Source organism: Muscardinus avellanarius (genome assembly GCF_963383645.1).
Source record: "Muscardinus avellanarius genome assembly, chromosome: 6".
NCBI lineage: Eukaryota > Metazoa > Chordata > Mammalia > Rodentia > Gliridae > Muscardinus > Muscardinus avellanarius.
In genome coordinates this window covers 31,254,617-31,267,739 of record NC_137791.1, presented here as the reverse complement: position 1 = coordinate 31,267,739, position 13,123 = coordinate 31,254,617, and the positions used below count along the sequence as shown (strand labels likewise).

Here is a 13,123-nt window from a genome sequence, read left to right as displayed (position 1 = left end):
GTATCTAGAGTCCATTTTCCATATTAGGATAGATTTTTTTTTTTCCTGAAAAATAAATATATAAATATGATAGTTTCACCTAAAAAAATAGAAAAAAATATTCTCTGGTAAGAAAGAAAGTAAAAAGAAATATTGAAATGTTAAATCTTTAAGTCATCAAAAGCTTGGTATCAGACAAATTAAACTGCTATGTGAGATTATCATTTTTAATTTTGGATAAATTGCTATAATACTAGATGTCAACCATTAAGCCAAGAATGGGAGGGAGAGATGGGGAGAGAATGGGGTGGGGATCGGGTGGGGGCTGACTGTGCGTTGTGTGCATGTATGTCTACAAAAGTTTGTATCCCACTATGATGTATGAATACAGTGCACCAATAAAACAAGAAAAAGAAAAGAAAAAAAAAAAAAGAACAGCCTCAGCAATTTAGCAAGACTTTGTTTCAAAATAAAATAAATAAATAAAAAGGGCTGGGGCAGAGGTAGAATACTACTGGGTTCAATCTCTAATAATGAAAGGTAGTTAATCAATTTTAAAAAATAAAGTAAGGGGAAACAATAAATGCTGCCTTAAATTTGATAAACACAATGGCATTTTCATTAAAATACATACAATCAATGGGCCAAGAGTGCAGCTCAGTGGCAAAATGCTTACTTGGCATGCCAAAGAGCCTGGGTTTGATCCCCAGCACCACAAAAAATTATTTTAAAATATCAAAATGCTATGGACAACAAAGCCATCACATCCTTGATCCTTCTACCTAGCTCACACATGTAATTAGAAGTGAAAAATGATTTAGTGCAGATCAAGAGATGTTTTGACTCTATTCGACACTTTAAAAAACATACTCATGAGCCGGGCATAGTGGCACACGCTTGTAATCCCTGCGCTTGGGAGGCTGAGACAGGAGGATCACACAGGTTCGAAGCCAGCCACGCTGGCTTAATAGACCCTGTTTCCAAATAAAAATATAACAAAAAATAGGTCTGGGAGTGTAGCCTGGAGGTAGAAGGGCTTCCAGAAACCCCAGTACCACAAAACAAAACAAAACAAAACAAAACAAAAAACATACTCATCAACACAATATCACAGTGGTACCCTGATCGAACCACACAATTTTATTATGCTCGACATTTAATGGCATTCTGATCATCAAAGCTCCCTGGCCTGCCACTGCCCTCCTGTCAGCCTGCCTTTCTTCCCATCATGCTCCACCTCAGCTGAGGTGGTGCGTCCATCACTCCTTTCAAGTCACTGTGCTAGCCTGCTCCTTTTTTGCCTTGAAAAAAATCCCCCATTTGCATTTTCCTTCACATTTTGCTTGTGCCCTGCTTTTATCTATGGTATATCTCAAGACTTAACATCTTTCTCTCCTTATTGCTCAAATTGCACATGATATACGTGCCTGTGTATTGCTATATATTTTTGTCCATACTAATTTTATTTTTATTATTTATTTAATTTATTTGGTGGTACTGGGACCCTTCTACCTCCGGGCTACACTCCCAGACCTATTTTATATTTTTTGGAAACAGGGTCTCTTAAGCCAGTGAGGCTGGCTTCGAACCTGCATGATCCTCCTATCTCCGCCTCCCAAGCGCAGGGATTACAAACATGCACCATCACGCCCGGCTTATCCATATAATAACCCAGCATTTAAATAACTACAATTCCACCAGATGCAAAATTTTCAAGTCATATTTTTTCCCTTTTTTATAGAACACTGAAGAAAACATTCAAAATGTATTGTTTCATTATTAATATTCTCATCTCACAAAGCAAATAATAACAATTTCAAATCAAACAAAATGAAATGAAACTTCTCAGAAGAATCATGATGTAAATAAAATGTTGTTTCAGAATGCAGCTGCATTTGTGGAAGGACATTCCTTTGTAAAAAAACACATTTCTTTTAACCTATATGTTTTAATAACATAGATTTGATTCTTTTCTCATTAGCCACACATTTAATAAGTAATCAAACCTTTTAACTTCTGACATCATATTCAGCTAAGAGTAAAGACACTTCTATTAAGAACTAGGATCTAATCTATACCCTACCCTATTAAAAGAAAGAGCTTAAGTAGCTTTGCTCTGAGGGAAAAAAAATATGACAATTACAATTATCTGTATTTCTTCTCCTAGAGCAAACTAAATGTTTTATTTACTATTATGACTGTCAATTTCTATGAATTTTCTTGTTCAACGGGGACCTGCTTTAATTCTTGCTTCTATCAGATTGTTAGCCATTCTTCAGGGGAAGGGAATATGAAAAAGAATAACAAAAGGTAAAGATATCTGAGAATATACCTAATGAACACACTAATGAGTGTAAGTGATAAAAGGCACATGATGTATAGGAGAAAGGGAGAAAGGAAGAGATGTTATCACATATTCCTGTATTTTCTTTAGCTGAAATATCTATTAATTTCACTGCTCTGTTTTTAACTTTTTAATATTGACTTCCAAGAACACAATGGTATGAACACATATTGTAAGCATTACTAAAATTATGATGTATTCTTTCCCATATGTAGAGTTCTAACACTAATTGAAATCTTAACTAAATAACTTTCTTGTTAAATTTAATATATATAAGATAATATGTGGCAATCTTTAAAACTATATAGAAAACGAAGCTTAAGACAAAATTTGTCATAGTTATAAAGTACTCTTAAATTAGTTTTCCACAAATATATCTTCTACATATATTGGGGGAGGCCTAGAACAAATATCACCAGATATTATAATATACTATAATATAAAAACAAACATACAAAAATAAGATCTATACCAAAATGTTAACAATGGTCGCATCTAGATAGTAAAATTGGGATTGTGTTTATGTTCTGTGTTATATCTATCTTCAATGAGCACATAGCTATGTATTTTTTAAGTTATAAATTATGCATAAGACCACTAGCAGGCAAGTCACAGTCCAATCTGCTGCCTAAACAATTGTAACAGAAACCCAAAACTAGTAGTGTAAATTAGTTTTGTTATTCAAAGTGTAACTCATCTAAATAAAACAATTCTAAATTATTTTATATTTAGGTAATCATTATCCCTGTATGATTTTCACATGTGTTTTCACAAATGATATTGATTTCAGCAAGAAATAGGAAACTTCATACATTCATATTTTAATTGAAAAGTGTACTTTTGAGGAAAAAGAAATGTGTTAAATTAATTGGCCATAAAGAAAAAGCTAATTTACTTTTTCGCATTCTCAATCACTCGGACCCAGGGTGTAAATTGTACTCATCACTCAACTTCTGCCAACCTCCTCCAGCCCGCCAAGCCTGCCACTGCACTGCAGGGGGTGACTATGGAACTTCTGAACCTCTACTCACAGTATGGATTCTTATTTCTGCTAGCATTACAGGAACAACGGTGCTCTCAGTTCTATGTTCCAACATACCCATAAAAACTGTATGCCATGACACTCCTTCCGAATTCCAAGTGTTTCAATATTTCTTAATTGCTGAATAAAATAGCAAAGAGTGCTTCCACTTACTAAAAATATTTCAAAGATTTAAAAGGTCTGTTTTATTCTCTTTACTGTTTTGAGAAATGAAGGAATTCAGAACCAACTCCAAAGCTTTTTCAGTCATGTTCTGCTGTCTTCATTATGAAAAGTGTGCTGCTGCTCTCTGGTACTTTTAGAAAACTTAGTGAAGTGTTGACCTATTGAAAATATTTTGCACTTTTAAAGTACCTCACCAAAATTGTATTTTTAAGGCCTCTATAAATATAGAGCAATAAAACAATAAAAGAGATAGGCTATATAGATTCTCCCAATTAATCTTTACTAAACTAAACATAAGTCTGGCTTTTCCTACATATCTAAATGAGAAACCAGATTACAAACTGTTCATATTTACATAGACACACACCTATACATAAAATATAAATGTATAGGGGGCTGTATGTTTCATTTCACCATCAAGCCAAGCCTTATGATGGTTAAATGGTTAAGAAAATAGGGCTTCTACTGACATTTTGAGCATTCTCTTTTAAACTAATCTTGATTTTATTTTCAGGTAGTCTATTTTGAAATGGGTTATTACTAAACAATAGTTAAAGGATATAAAACATACTTTTTCTTTGCGCTAAAAGCAAAGATCTTACTACATCATGTCCTACAATAAGATGCAGTTTTTTTGATTGTACACGTATAAAAAGTGTATATGATGCCTTGGCAACTTTCTAAATATATTTCTTTACTACGAATGAGACTAAAAAGATCTATTATTTGTTGTCAGGGTTTCTTGGCCCAAATCCAAGTCAAGATGACCTTGTCCTTGAATAAAACAATAGGATCACTTTTTCTCAAGCATCTTTGAGAACAAGCACAGTGGAAAACCTCCCCAAAAGACAAGTGCATTTCATCTCAGGAAATATGTCTGTCAAAATAGACATAATAAAGATCAGACAGAGAAGAGGTGAAGTCTTAACACAAGAGGGTATATAACTTACTAACATCTATAATTAGTGCTAGTACCATTCCTCTATATTGTTTAAAGGAAAATATATCAACTGAATTATATTAAACAGACACTCTACATACAATACTTATAGAAAAGGTCAAATTGTCATGGTAGAAAAATTTTTATTTTATGTGTGGTACTGGGGACTTAACTCAAGGGCATTCTGCCTTTGAACTGTACCCTAGCTCACCTGCCTGCCTGCCTGCTGCCTGCCGTCCTTCCTTTATATATTTTTTGTGGTACTGTGGATGGAACCCAGGGCCATTCTACCTCCGAGCTACACCCCCAGGCCTATTTTTTAATCTTTATTTTGAAACAGGGTCTCACTGAGTTGCAAAGGGCCTAAGTAGCTGAGGCTGTCTGCAAACCTTGATCCTCCTGTCTCAGCCTCCCGAATTACAAGTGTGCACCACCACTCCCAGTTTCTATTTCATTATTTTATTTGGAAAATGGGCCTCACTCACTAAGCTGCTGAGGCTGGCATCCAACCTGCAATCCTCTGTCCCAGCCTCATAAGTACTGGGATTACAAGTGTGTACCACCATGCTTATAATCCAAGTTTTGGGGAGGCTGATACAGGAGGATCGCGGTTCGCTGACAGACTCAGCTACTTAGGTCCTCTGCAACTCAGTGAGACCCGGTTTCAAAATAAAGAATAAAAAATAGGGCAGGGGATGTAGCTCAGAGGTCGAATGCCCCTGGGTCCCATCCCCAGACCTGCCAAAAAAAAAAAAAAGAAAAAGAAAAAGCTAAACAAAAGAAAGGAAAATGTATATCATGAGGGCCAAGGTGGAATTCTCAAGATAATTCATTTTAACATTAAAGATGGCAGAATATAGGAAGGCAGAGCATATGGGTTGTCACGCATCTCAGAAATGAAATAATTGGAAAACTTCTTGGCCAGAGAAGAAACACAGACAGAACTCAGCAGAAGAAAGACAGTTAAAGTGTGCATAGAGCAGACAACTGAAAAACGTTCCACATGTCTCCTCTAGTGAGTTGAGAACAAAGGCAGCGCCATCTTGGCGAGCCTACAATGGGGCTTCCAGCTGCTAGGACCAGCCAGTGATTGGAAGAAACCAACATGAAAAAGCAATGGTATTCTTTTCTCCACACTTGAGTACCTCAAGACTGCAAATCGCCAGACCACCCATCCAAACTGCCCAGCGAACTCCAGTGGCTACAGTTGGAACTACAGACCCTTACTAAAGGGATATGAGCAACTAAAAGTAGACTCATTGAGACCCTGAGTTTATAACCACTTCAGCAAGAGCCTATGTAGCTGCAGGGACTAATGTGGCAATGACCAAACTTTGTAGGGTCTACAGTTGGACACATCAAAAATGTGAATTAGCAGATAGTTCCTAGGGACACTTGGACAGGACCTAGAATCAGCAGTCTGTACTGCTCAGTCAACCTTGCCACAGGCTTGGAAGGTTGTTATTTCTTGGCCAGCAGGCCAGAGTCCTGCAACAAATCACGTGACCACAGCTACCAGAGGAGCAGTGGTGTCCTTAGAGCTAAATAACTCAGCCAGCCACACCCAAGGTTCAAAATGGTACAATCTCTTAGACCATTGAGTTTAGGCTCTAAGAACTCAGCCAGATCACAGCCAGCAGAGCAGCAGTGGTATTCCTGGGGCTAAATAACACAGCCATCCACACTACAGACTCAAAACTGTACAATCTCCCACCCAGTGGGATTTTGGTACAGCAAACATGGAGGCTGGCAGCCATCAAGGTCTCAAGTGATCACGGTTGACAGAGCAGCACTGGAGACCCTGGAACATTAAAGTTCAGTTAGCCAAGCCATAGCAAAGAACATTATAACCTCTGGCCCTTCTGAGATTGGGCCTGGTGAGCACAGAAGGTAGTAGCTAATCCGAGACTGTTGCTTGCCTGCACTAAGGACTATATCCTATTTAAAAAAAAAAAAAAGTTCAGGGAGATTAACTCAAAACCCTGATTAAATGGAACAAATTCACTGAGGCAAACATATAACCCCAGCACGGGATCTATTATAATGGAACAACAAAATAGCATAGAATTCCCACTCAAAGAGGAAAAGGAAGCCAATATAACAGATATACAAATCTAAGAATTCTGGAAACATGAGAAAAATGGCCAGCAAGGAAACAACAAATTCCACAACTCCCTAATAATGGAAATCATCAATATAGTGATATAGGAAATGCCAGAAAGACAATTCAAAATTTGTATTTATCAATCTGATCTTAAAAATGAAATCAGAAGTGTTCCAGCTATGAAACAATATACCAAAAAAGAAACTGATGTCCTACATAAGAGTCAAAAGAGCCCCTGAATAAAACAGTATTGAATAGAAACCATTTGATTACACAGTCAACAATATAAAGAACACAACACAACAAAACAACCAAAATATTCAGGATATGAGATAATGTTGAACAACCAAATTTATGAATAATAGGTACTGAAGGTCTAAAGGCACAAATCAAAGGCATTAAAATTCTATTTAAAAATAATAATATATTATATAGTCTATTATAATAAGAGTTATGGAATGAAAATAGAAATCAACAAAAGGAATCCAGAAGAATTACATAAATACATGGAGTCTGAAAAACACACTTCTGAATAAGGACTGGAATTTCAATGGAAAACAAGATGAACACCCATGTATAGGAGAATCCAGTTAGACAAGATCAAAGAAGAGGTTCACAATACATAAAAATCAAAATTACTAAAGTAGAGGTTAAGGAGAGAATCAAAGAGAATACTACAGCAAACAGAAAAGATAGGTCAAAATGATAGGAAATAAAAATCATTTCTCAATAATAACATTAAGCCGGGCGCACTCTTGTAATCCTCGCACTTAGGAGGCTGAGACAGGAGGATCATGCGGGTTCGCAGCCAGCCTCAGCTGGCTTAAGAGACCCAGTTTCCAAATAAAATATATATAAAAAAATAGGTCTGGCAGAGTAGCCCAGAGGTAGAATGCCCTGGGTTCCATCCCTAGTACCTAAAAAAAAAAAAAAAAAAAAAAAAAAAAAAAAAAAAAAAAAAAAAAAAAAGAATGTCAATGGTCTTAACTCCCCAATTAAAAGTATGTTCCTTGCAAGAAACTTACCTAAAAGGTAAAAATATTCAAAGGATACAGGGGAAAGAATGTAAAAACGTTATTCTATGATGCAAATGGAGACCAAAAACAGAGGTAGGAATTCTCTTATCTGACAAGGCAGACTCCAGGATAAAACTTACCAGAAGAGGCAAAGCAAGTCATTTTGTAGTGATAAAACAAACCATCCAACAAGAAGATATAGCAAACACTTATGCACCAAATGTGGATATACCCACTTTTATGAAATAAACTCTTCATTACATTAACATTCAGACACACCACAATACAGTAATTCTGGGAGACTTCCAACACACTTCTGACACCACTAGATCCATCTTCCAATCAAAAGTTAAGACTCTTCTGACCTAAAGAACACTAATAAAAATTGGACCTAATAAACATAAATAGATTATCTCAATCAACAACAACTAATACATTCTTCTTAGCTGCTCATGTAGGTTTCACCAAAATAGCATATTCTAGGTCACAAAGCAAGTACTAGCAAATTCAAAAGAAGCAATGTAATTCCTTGCATCTTTTCAGATCTTAATGGGAAGAAAATACAAATCAACAATAGGAAGACCCACAGGAATTACATAAATATATGAAAATTGAATGATATACTTTTGGATGAGGACTGTATCACAGGAAAAGGGAGAATTTTTTTGTGGTATCCATTCTATGAAGCCAGTATCACCTTAAGTGGTAACTAATTAAGTTACCACAAGCAAAGAAAATTACAGATCAATATCCCTGATGAACAAAGACACAAAAATTCTAACCAAAATACTAGTGAGGGGCATTCAAAACCATACAAAAAAAAAAAAAAACTGTACACCACAACCAAGTTGGTTTCATTCCAGGGATGAAAGGCTGTTTCTGCATATACAAATCAAGACATGTTATTCATGATATAAATAGAACTAAGGACAAAAATCACATGATCATCTCAACAGATTTTGAACAAGCATTTGACAAAATCCAACACCCATTTATGTTTAAAAAATTGTAGAAGAAACTTATCTCAACATCATAAAGACAATATACAATAAACCAAAGCTGACATTATGCTGAATGGAAAAAAAAACTGCAAGAATTCCCTTTTAAATCAGAAGCAAGACAATGATGCCCACTATCACCACTGCTTTTCAATATGAAGCCAATCATGAATCCACTGAAAAAGAAATCTGGAAAACAATTCTATTAACAACAGCCTCAAAAAAAAATTTTTTTCCTAGAAATAAATCTAACCAAGGAGGCAAAAGACCTCTACAATGAAAATTATAAAACACTAAAGAAGGAAATAAAAGACGGTCCTAAAAAATTGGAAGGCTTCTCAGCTCTTGGACAGTCAGAATGAGTATTATCAAAAGGGCAACTCTAAATCAGATGTCCCAGTACTTGGGAGTCTGAGACATGAGTGCGGGTTGGACAGTCTCACCAATATAGCAAGACTGAGCAACTTAGTAAGATTCTATCTCAAAATAAAAAATAAAAAGGGCTGGGGGTGAACTTAGTGATAGAATGCCTCTGGGTTCAATCCCCAGCGCCACACACACTTAAATATACACACATGTACACACGCAAGTGTTATTAAATTGAGAAAAGAAATCTTGAATGCTTCTCCAACATTTTCTCCAAATTATGGAACCTATAAAACTTATTTGTATAACATCAATTTATAGTCTATACAATTAATAATTTATGGTAGTTTTTTGAAAAATACAATTTTATAACACAATTCAGAAATGCTAACAATATATTTTTATTCTAAAACATTCCTAAGATTTTTATATTCACAAAATCATAAGAATCCTCTGAAGGCAAACTGAAAAGCTCTATGTGACCAACAAAAAAAAACCACTACGCACACTTCTGTGATTCATCTTAGGTGTTGTCAACTGACATACAGAAAGGACAGGAAGGATGCATGGAAAGATATGTACAATCCACAAGGAAAATAGTCTCAAGAATTAAGTAAGATTTACATTATCCAAAAGTCCAATTAAATGGGAACATTAAGCCAGGCATGGTGGTGCATGCTTGCAATCCCAGCATTTGGGAGGCTGAAACAGGAGGATAGCAGATTCGCTGACAACCTCAGCTACTTAGTGAGGCCCTTTGCAACTCAGTGAGACCCTGTTTCAAAATAAAAGAATAAAAAATAGGGCTGGGGGTGTAGCTCAGAGGGAAAATGCCCCTGTGTTCCACCCCCAGTACTGCCAAAATAAAAGGGAAAGTTAACAGTTATTTACTGTATACCTACTAAGTGCCAGCAACTGAGATAAATACAGAACAAGAAAAAAAAAAGCAATAACCCAGAAGACTTCAATGATTCTAACACAATAACTGAGTTTGCTATTTATGTTCAACCATAGCAAATAAAATAAATTAAAATGCTCTCCCCAAATTTAATTTTTCTCTACAGTACAAGAGAGTAAACCCAGAGGCACTTTCCAACTGAGCTACCTATCTATTACTTCACATTTTTGCCCCTTTTGGTAACGGAGATTAAACTCAGGGGCATTCTATTTTCAATCTTTAATCCCAGCCCTTTAAAAATATATTTTTTATTCAAACAGATGTCCTTAAGTTGCTGGGAGTCTCATCACATTGGTGAGGCTGGCTTCAAACCTGCAATCTTCCTGTCTCAGCCTCCCAAGTACTGAGATTACAAGTGTGCGTCACCACACCCAGCTCCTTGGATTCTGGCATGTGCCACTACACTAGGTTTTGTTTTGTAACACTATTTTCTCTATTCTTAAGCAATGCCACTTAAAAAGTCAAAAACCCTTTAAAGTAAAAATAGAATTATTTGTGAATTTTTCTAAATTTGGCTCACTTGAGATTAATCCTGACACTCTTCTCATAAGGCTTTGCAGAGTGGAGCAGGAACAATCTCACTCAATTTTGCTCAACAAACACTGACAAGTCACCTAGCATGTGAGAGGCAAACTTACTATTCTCTTATTCAACTTCTCACATAAAATTAAAAGTTAAAGTCTAGATCAACAATAGACTATTCAACAAGAAGACAATATCTCGATATCACAAACCATCAACTGCACTGCACCCAAAGCTCTGAGGTAGGTAATTCTATCATTTCAGTCCCCCCCCTCTTGGGTGGTACTGGGGTTCCTGGAAGCCCTTATATCTCCAGGCTACACTCCCAGACCTATTTTATACTTTTTTTTTAATTTTTGGAAACAGGGTCTCTTAAGCCAGCACGGCTGGCTTTGAACCTGCGCGATCCTCCTGTCTCCGTCAACCAAGCACAGGGATTACAAGCGTGCGTCACCACGCCCGGCTTATTATTTCAGTTTCTAACAACAGTGTCACCTGAGAAATAGAATTCATATTTTCTATATCTTGCTTGATTCAAAGTAATCTTACAATTAGTAATATTCTGTCGCAGTTTTATCTTAAATTTGAGTGAGATATGAAACATGCATCAGGAAACAAATATGCTTACAGAATAAGATCCCAGGCAGTCAAGTTTATACACTACTTGATACTTTCTGTCCAGACTACTCTTGTTTTCATAAATCTAGTAATACTTTCTTCTCCCTCTACCAGTGAATAATTTTTAATAATTTTAAGTTTATATTATTAGAATTTACATACCATCTTGTTCACCAGTGAAGTAATTTAAATATCATCTTGTTCATCAGTAAAGCATTTATGAAAATGGTGACTAGGGAGCCTGTGGTTTAAACTTTGTTTCTAAGGTTCCTCAAGTAGTTTAACTAACACTCTTATGTTAAAATGGAAAAAGTTTTGACAAGCTTGATGGTAAAGATCTTACTAATAAAATCAAATTATACTGGAACTTCTCCGTAACAACCTTTCTTACTAGTGATTTTAAGTATAGGCTGATCTCTTTTGAGATCTGATCCGAAGAGATTTAATCACTGGAGTAGCACAAGAACCTCATTAGGAGGGGCCGGCTCTGTGCATCACAAATAACTTCTACCTCAAGAACGTCCTATAGTTCACTCCCAAGAAGGGGAACCTTCAGGTCATTTCATTTAAGAAAATCTCTTGAATCTAGTCAATAATTTTGAAATCAAATTATAAACCTAAGTACCTAAACATTCTAGATTTATCACCTCCTAGTTACATTTATATGTGTGTGTGTGTGTGTGTGTGTGTGTGTGTGTGTGTGTGTGTGTGCGTGCGCGCGTGCGCGCACGTTTGTGTTTTACTGGGGGTTGAATCTAGGACCAATCTACCTCTGCCCTACATCCCTGGCCCTTTTTGTTTTTGTTTGAAACAGAGTCATGCTGGGTTGCTAAGGCTGTCCTCAAATCTGCAATCCTCCTGTCTCCGCCTTCCAAGTACTTGGATTACAGGCATGTACCACCACACCTAGCTTAAAGTCATTTTTGAAGTTTAATGTCTTTTTAAAAAAAACTAGAATACATAAATTCCTATACCATAACACAGTAACACTGGATGCTAGGATATATAATTACATACTTTAAGAAAATGCATACATATAAGAAAATACTATATAATATACCTAAATATATACATTTTCATTTTGAGATTTAGTGTTTATTAATGCCATGAATTAGTGTGATCGCATAAAACTTGCAACATGGTAACATAAAATAGAACTGTGAGAGCTCAGATTCCTGGAAGAGCAGCCTCTAAGCTAGTGTTAGCAAATAAAAGTGTTTCTCACCAACAGCAGTGGCTGCCTGTGGGACTTCTGCATGGCAATCACACAGCTGACTCATGGGATCAATTATTTGGAAGCAGTGATTTTTTGTGTGTGGCATTAAAATATTCTGTGCTTTCATCACTATTTAATACATGTTAAAAAGTGAGACAAGTCCTAATGATCATTTTATTAGCAAATCAATAACCAAATCTCTTTCCCTCCCTCTCAAACCTGCATACGAATTCTTCATGACAGACTTTCATTCACAGTAATGTCTCCCATGATCTTTCATTAAATTTAACTATAAAAACATTTTTAGCAACTACTCAGTTGTCAAGCTTTAGTTTCTGATCATAAAAATCAGCTGTCCAACATTTTTCAATGTCAGTGCTTTTGCTTTAAATGAATTGTTGGTCATGCTTAAAATTTTTTAAAATTTATGAAAAAATTGGAAGAACATGCCAGTTGAAACTCACCCTCCCTCCTCCAAGCAGATTATTATACCCTCTAAAAACCTGTTTTTCCTAAAGAGAAAGAGCAACAATTTCCATTGTAAAGCAGTTCTCTATGATGTGCTACCCAAGCACACGTAGCATTTGTGATACTTACTGAGTGCTTCTCCTGCTGGCCCATAACTCCATGGTTAGCTGGGGCTGCTAGTGGTTTCATAATGAAGAAACATATGCTGAACTGAATTTACACATCATGTACCAATCTCTCACGATGGCATGTCACTCTCTACAGCATTAAATTAAAAGAAAAAGAAAGAAAAAAAGGAGGAGGAGGAAAACCAAGCTGCAGCTTAAAGTGTCACTACTCTTAAAAACCCTTCACACTTGTAGACCAGAAAAGGAATCCAAGGAACGG

At 36.1% G+C, this 13,123-nt stretch overlaps 1 protein-coding gene across 6 annotated transcripts in view; it reads right to left on the bottom strand.

The window, feature by feature from the left end:
* RAPGEF2 (Rap guanine nucleotide exchange factor 2) overlaps positions 1–13,123 on the bottom strand; it is a gene marked incomplete at both ends in the record, with an annotated part of 267,933 nt that overhangs the window by 87,757 nt on the left and 167,053 nt on the right. For 3 of the 6 annotated variants that reach the window (XM_080697999.1, XM_080698000.1, XM_080698001.1), the window contains one exon: positions 12,866–12,925. The exons of the other annotated variants lie outside the window; for them this stretch is intronic. In XM_080697999.1, the coding sequence (XP_080554125.1) occupies positions 12,866–12,925 (60 nt within the window). Of the gene's footprint in view, positions 1–12,865; positions 12,926–13,123 lie in introns of those variants that run through there. 6 annotated transcript variants of the gene reach the window in all.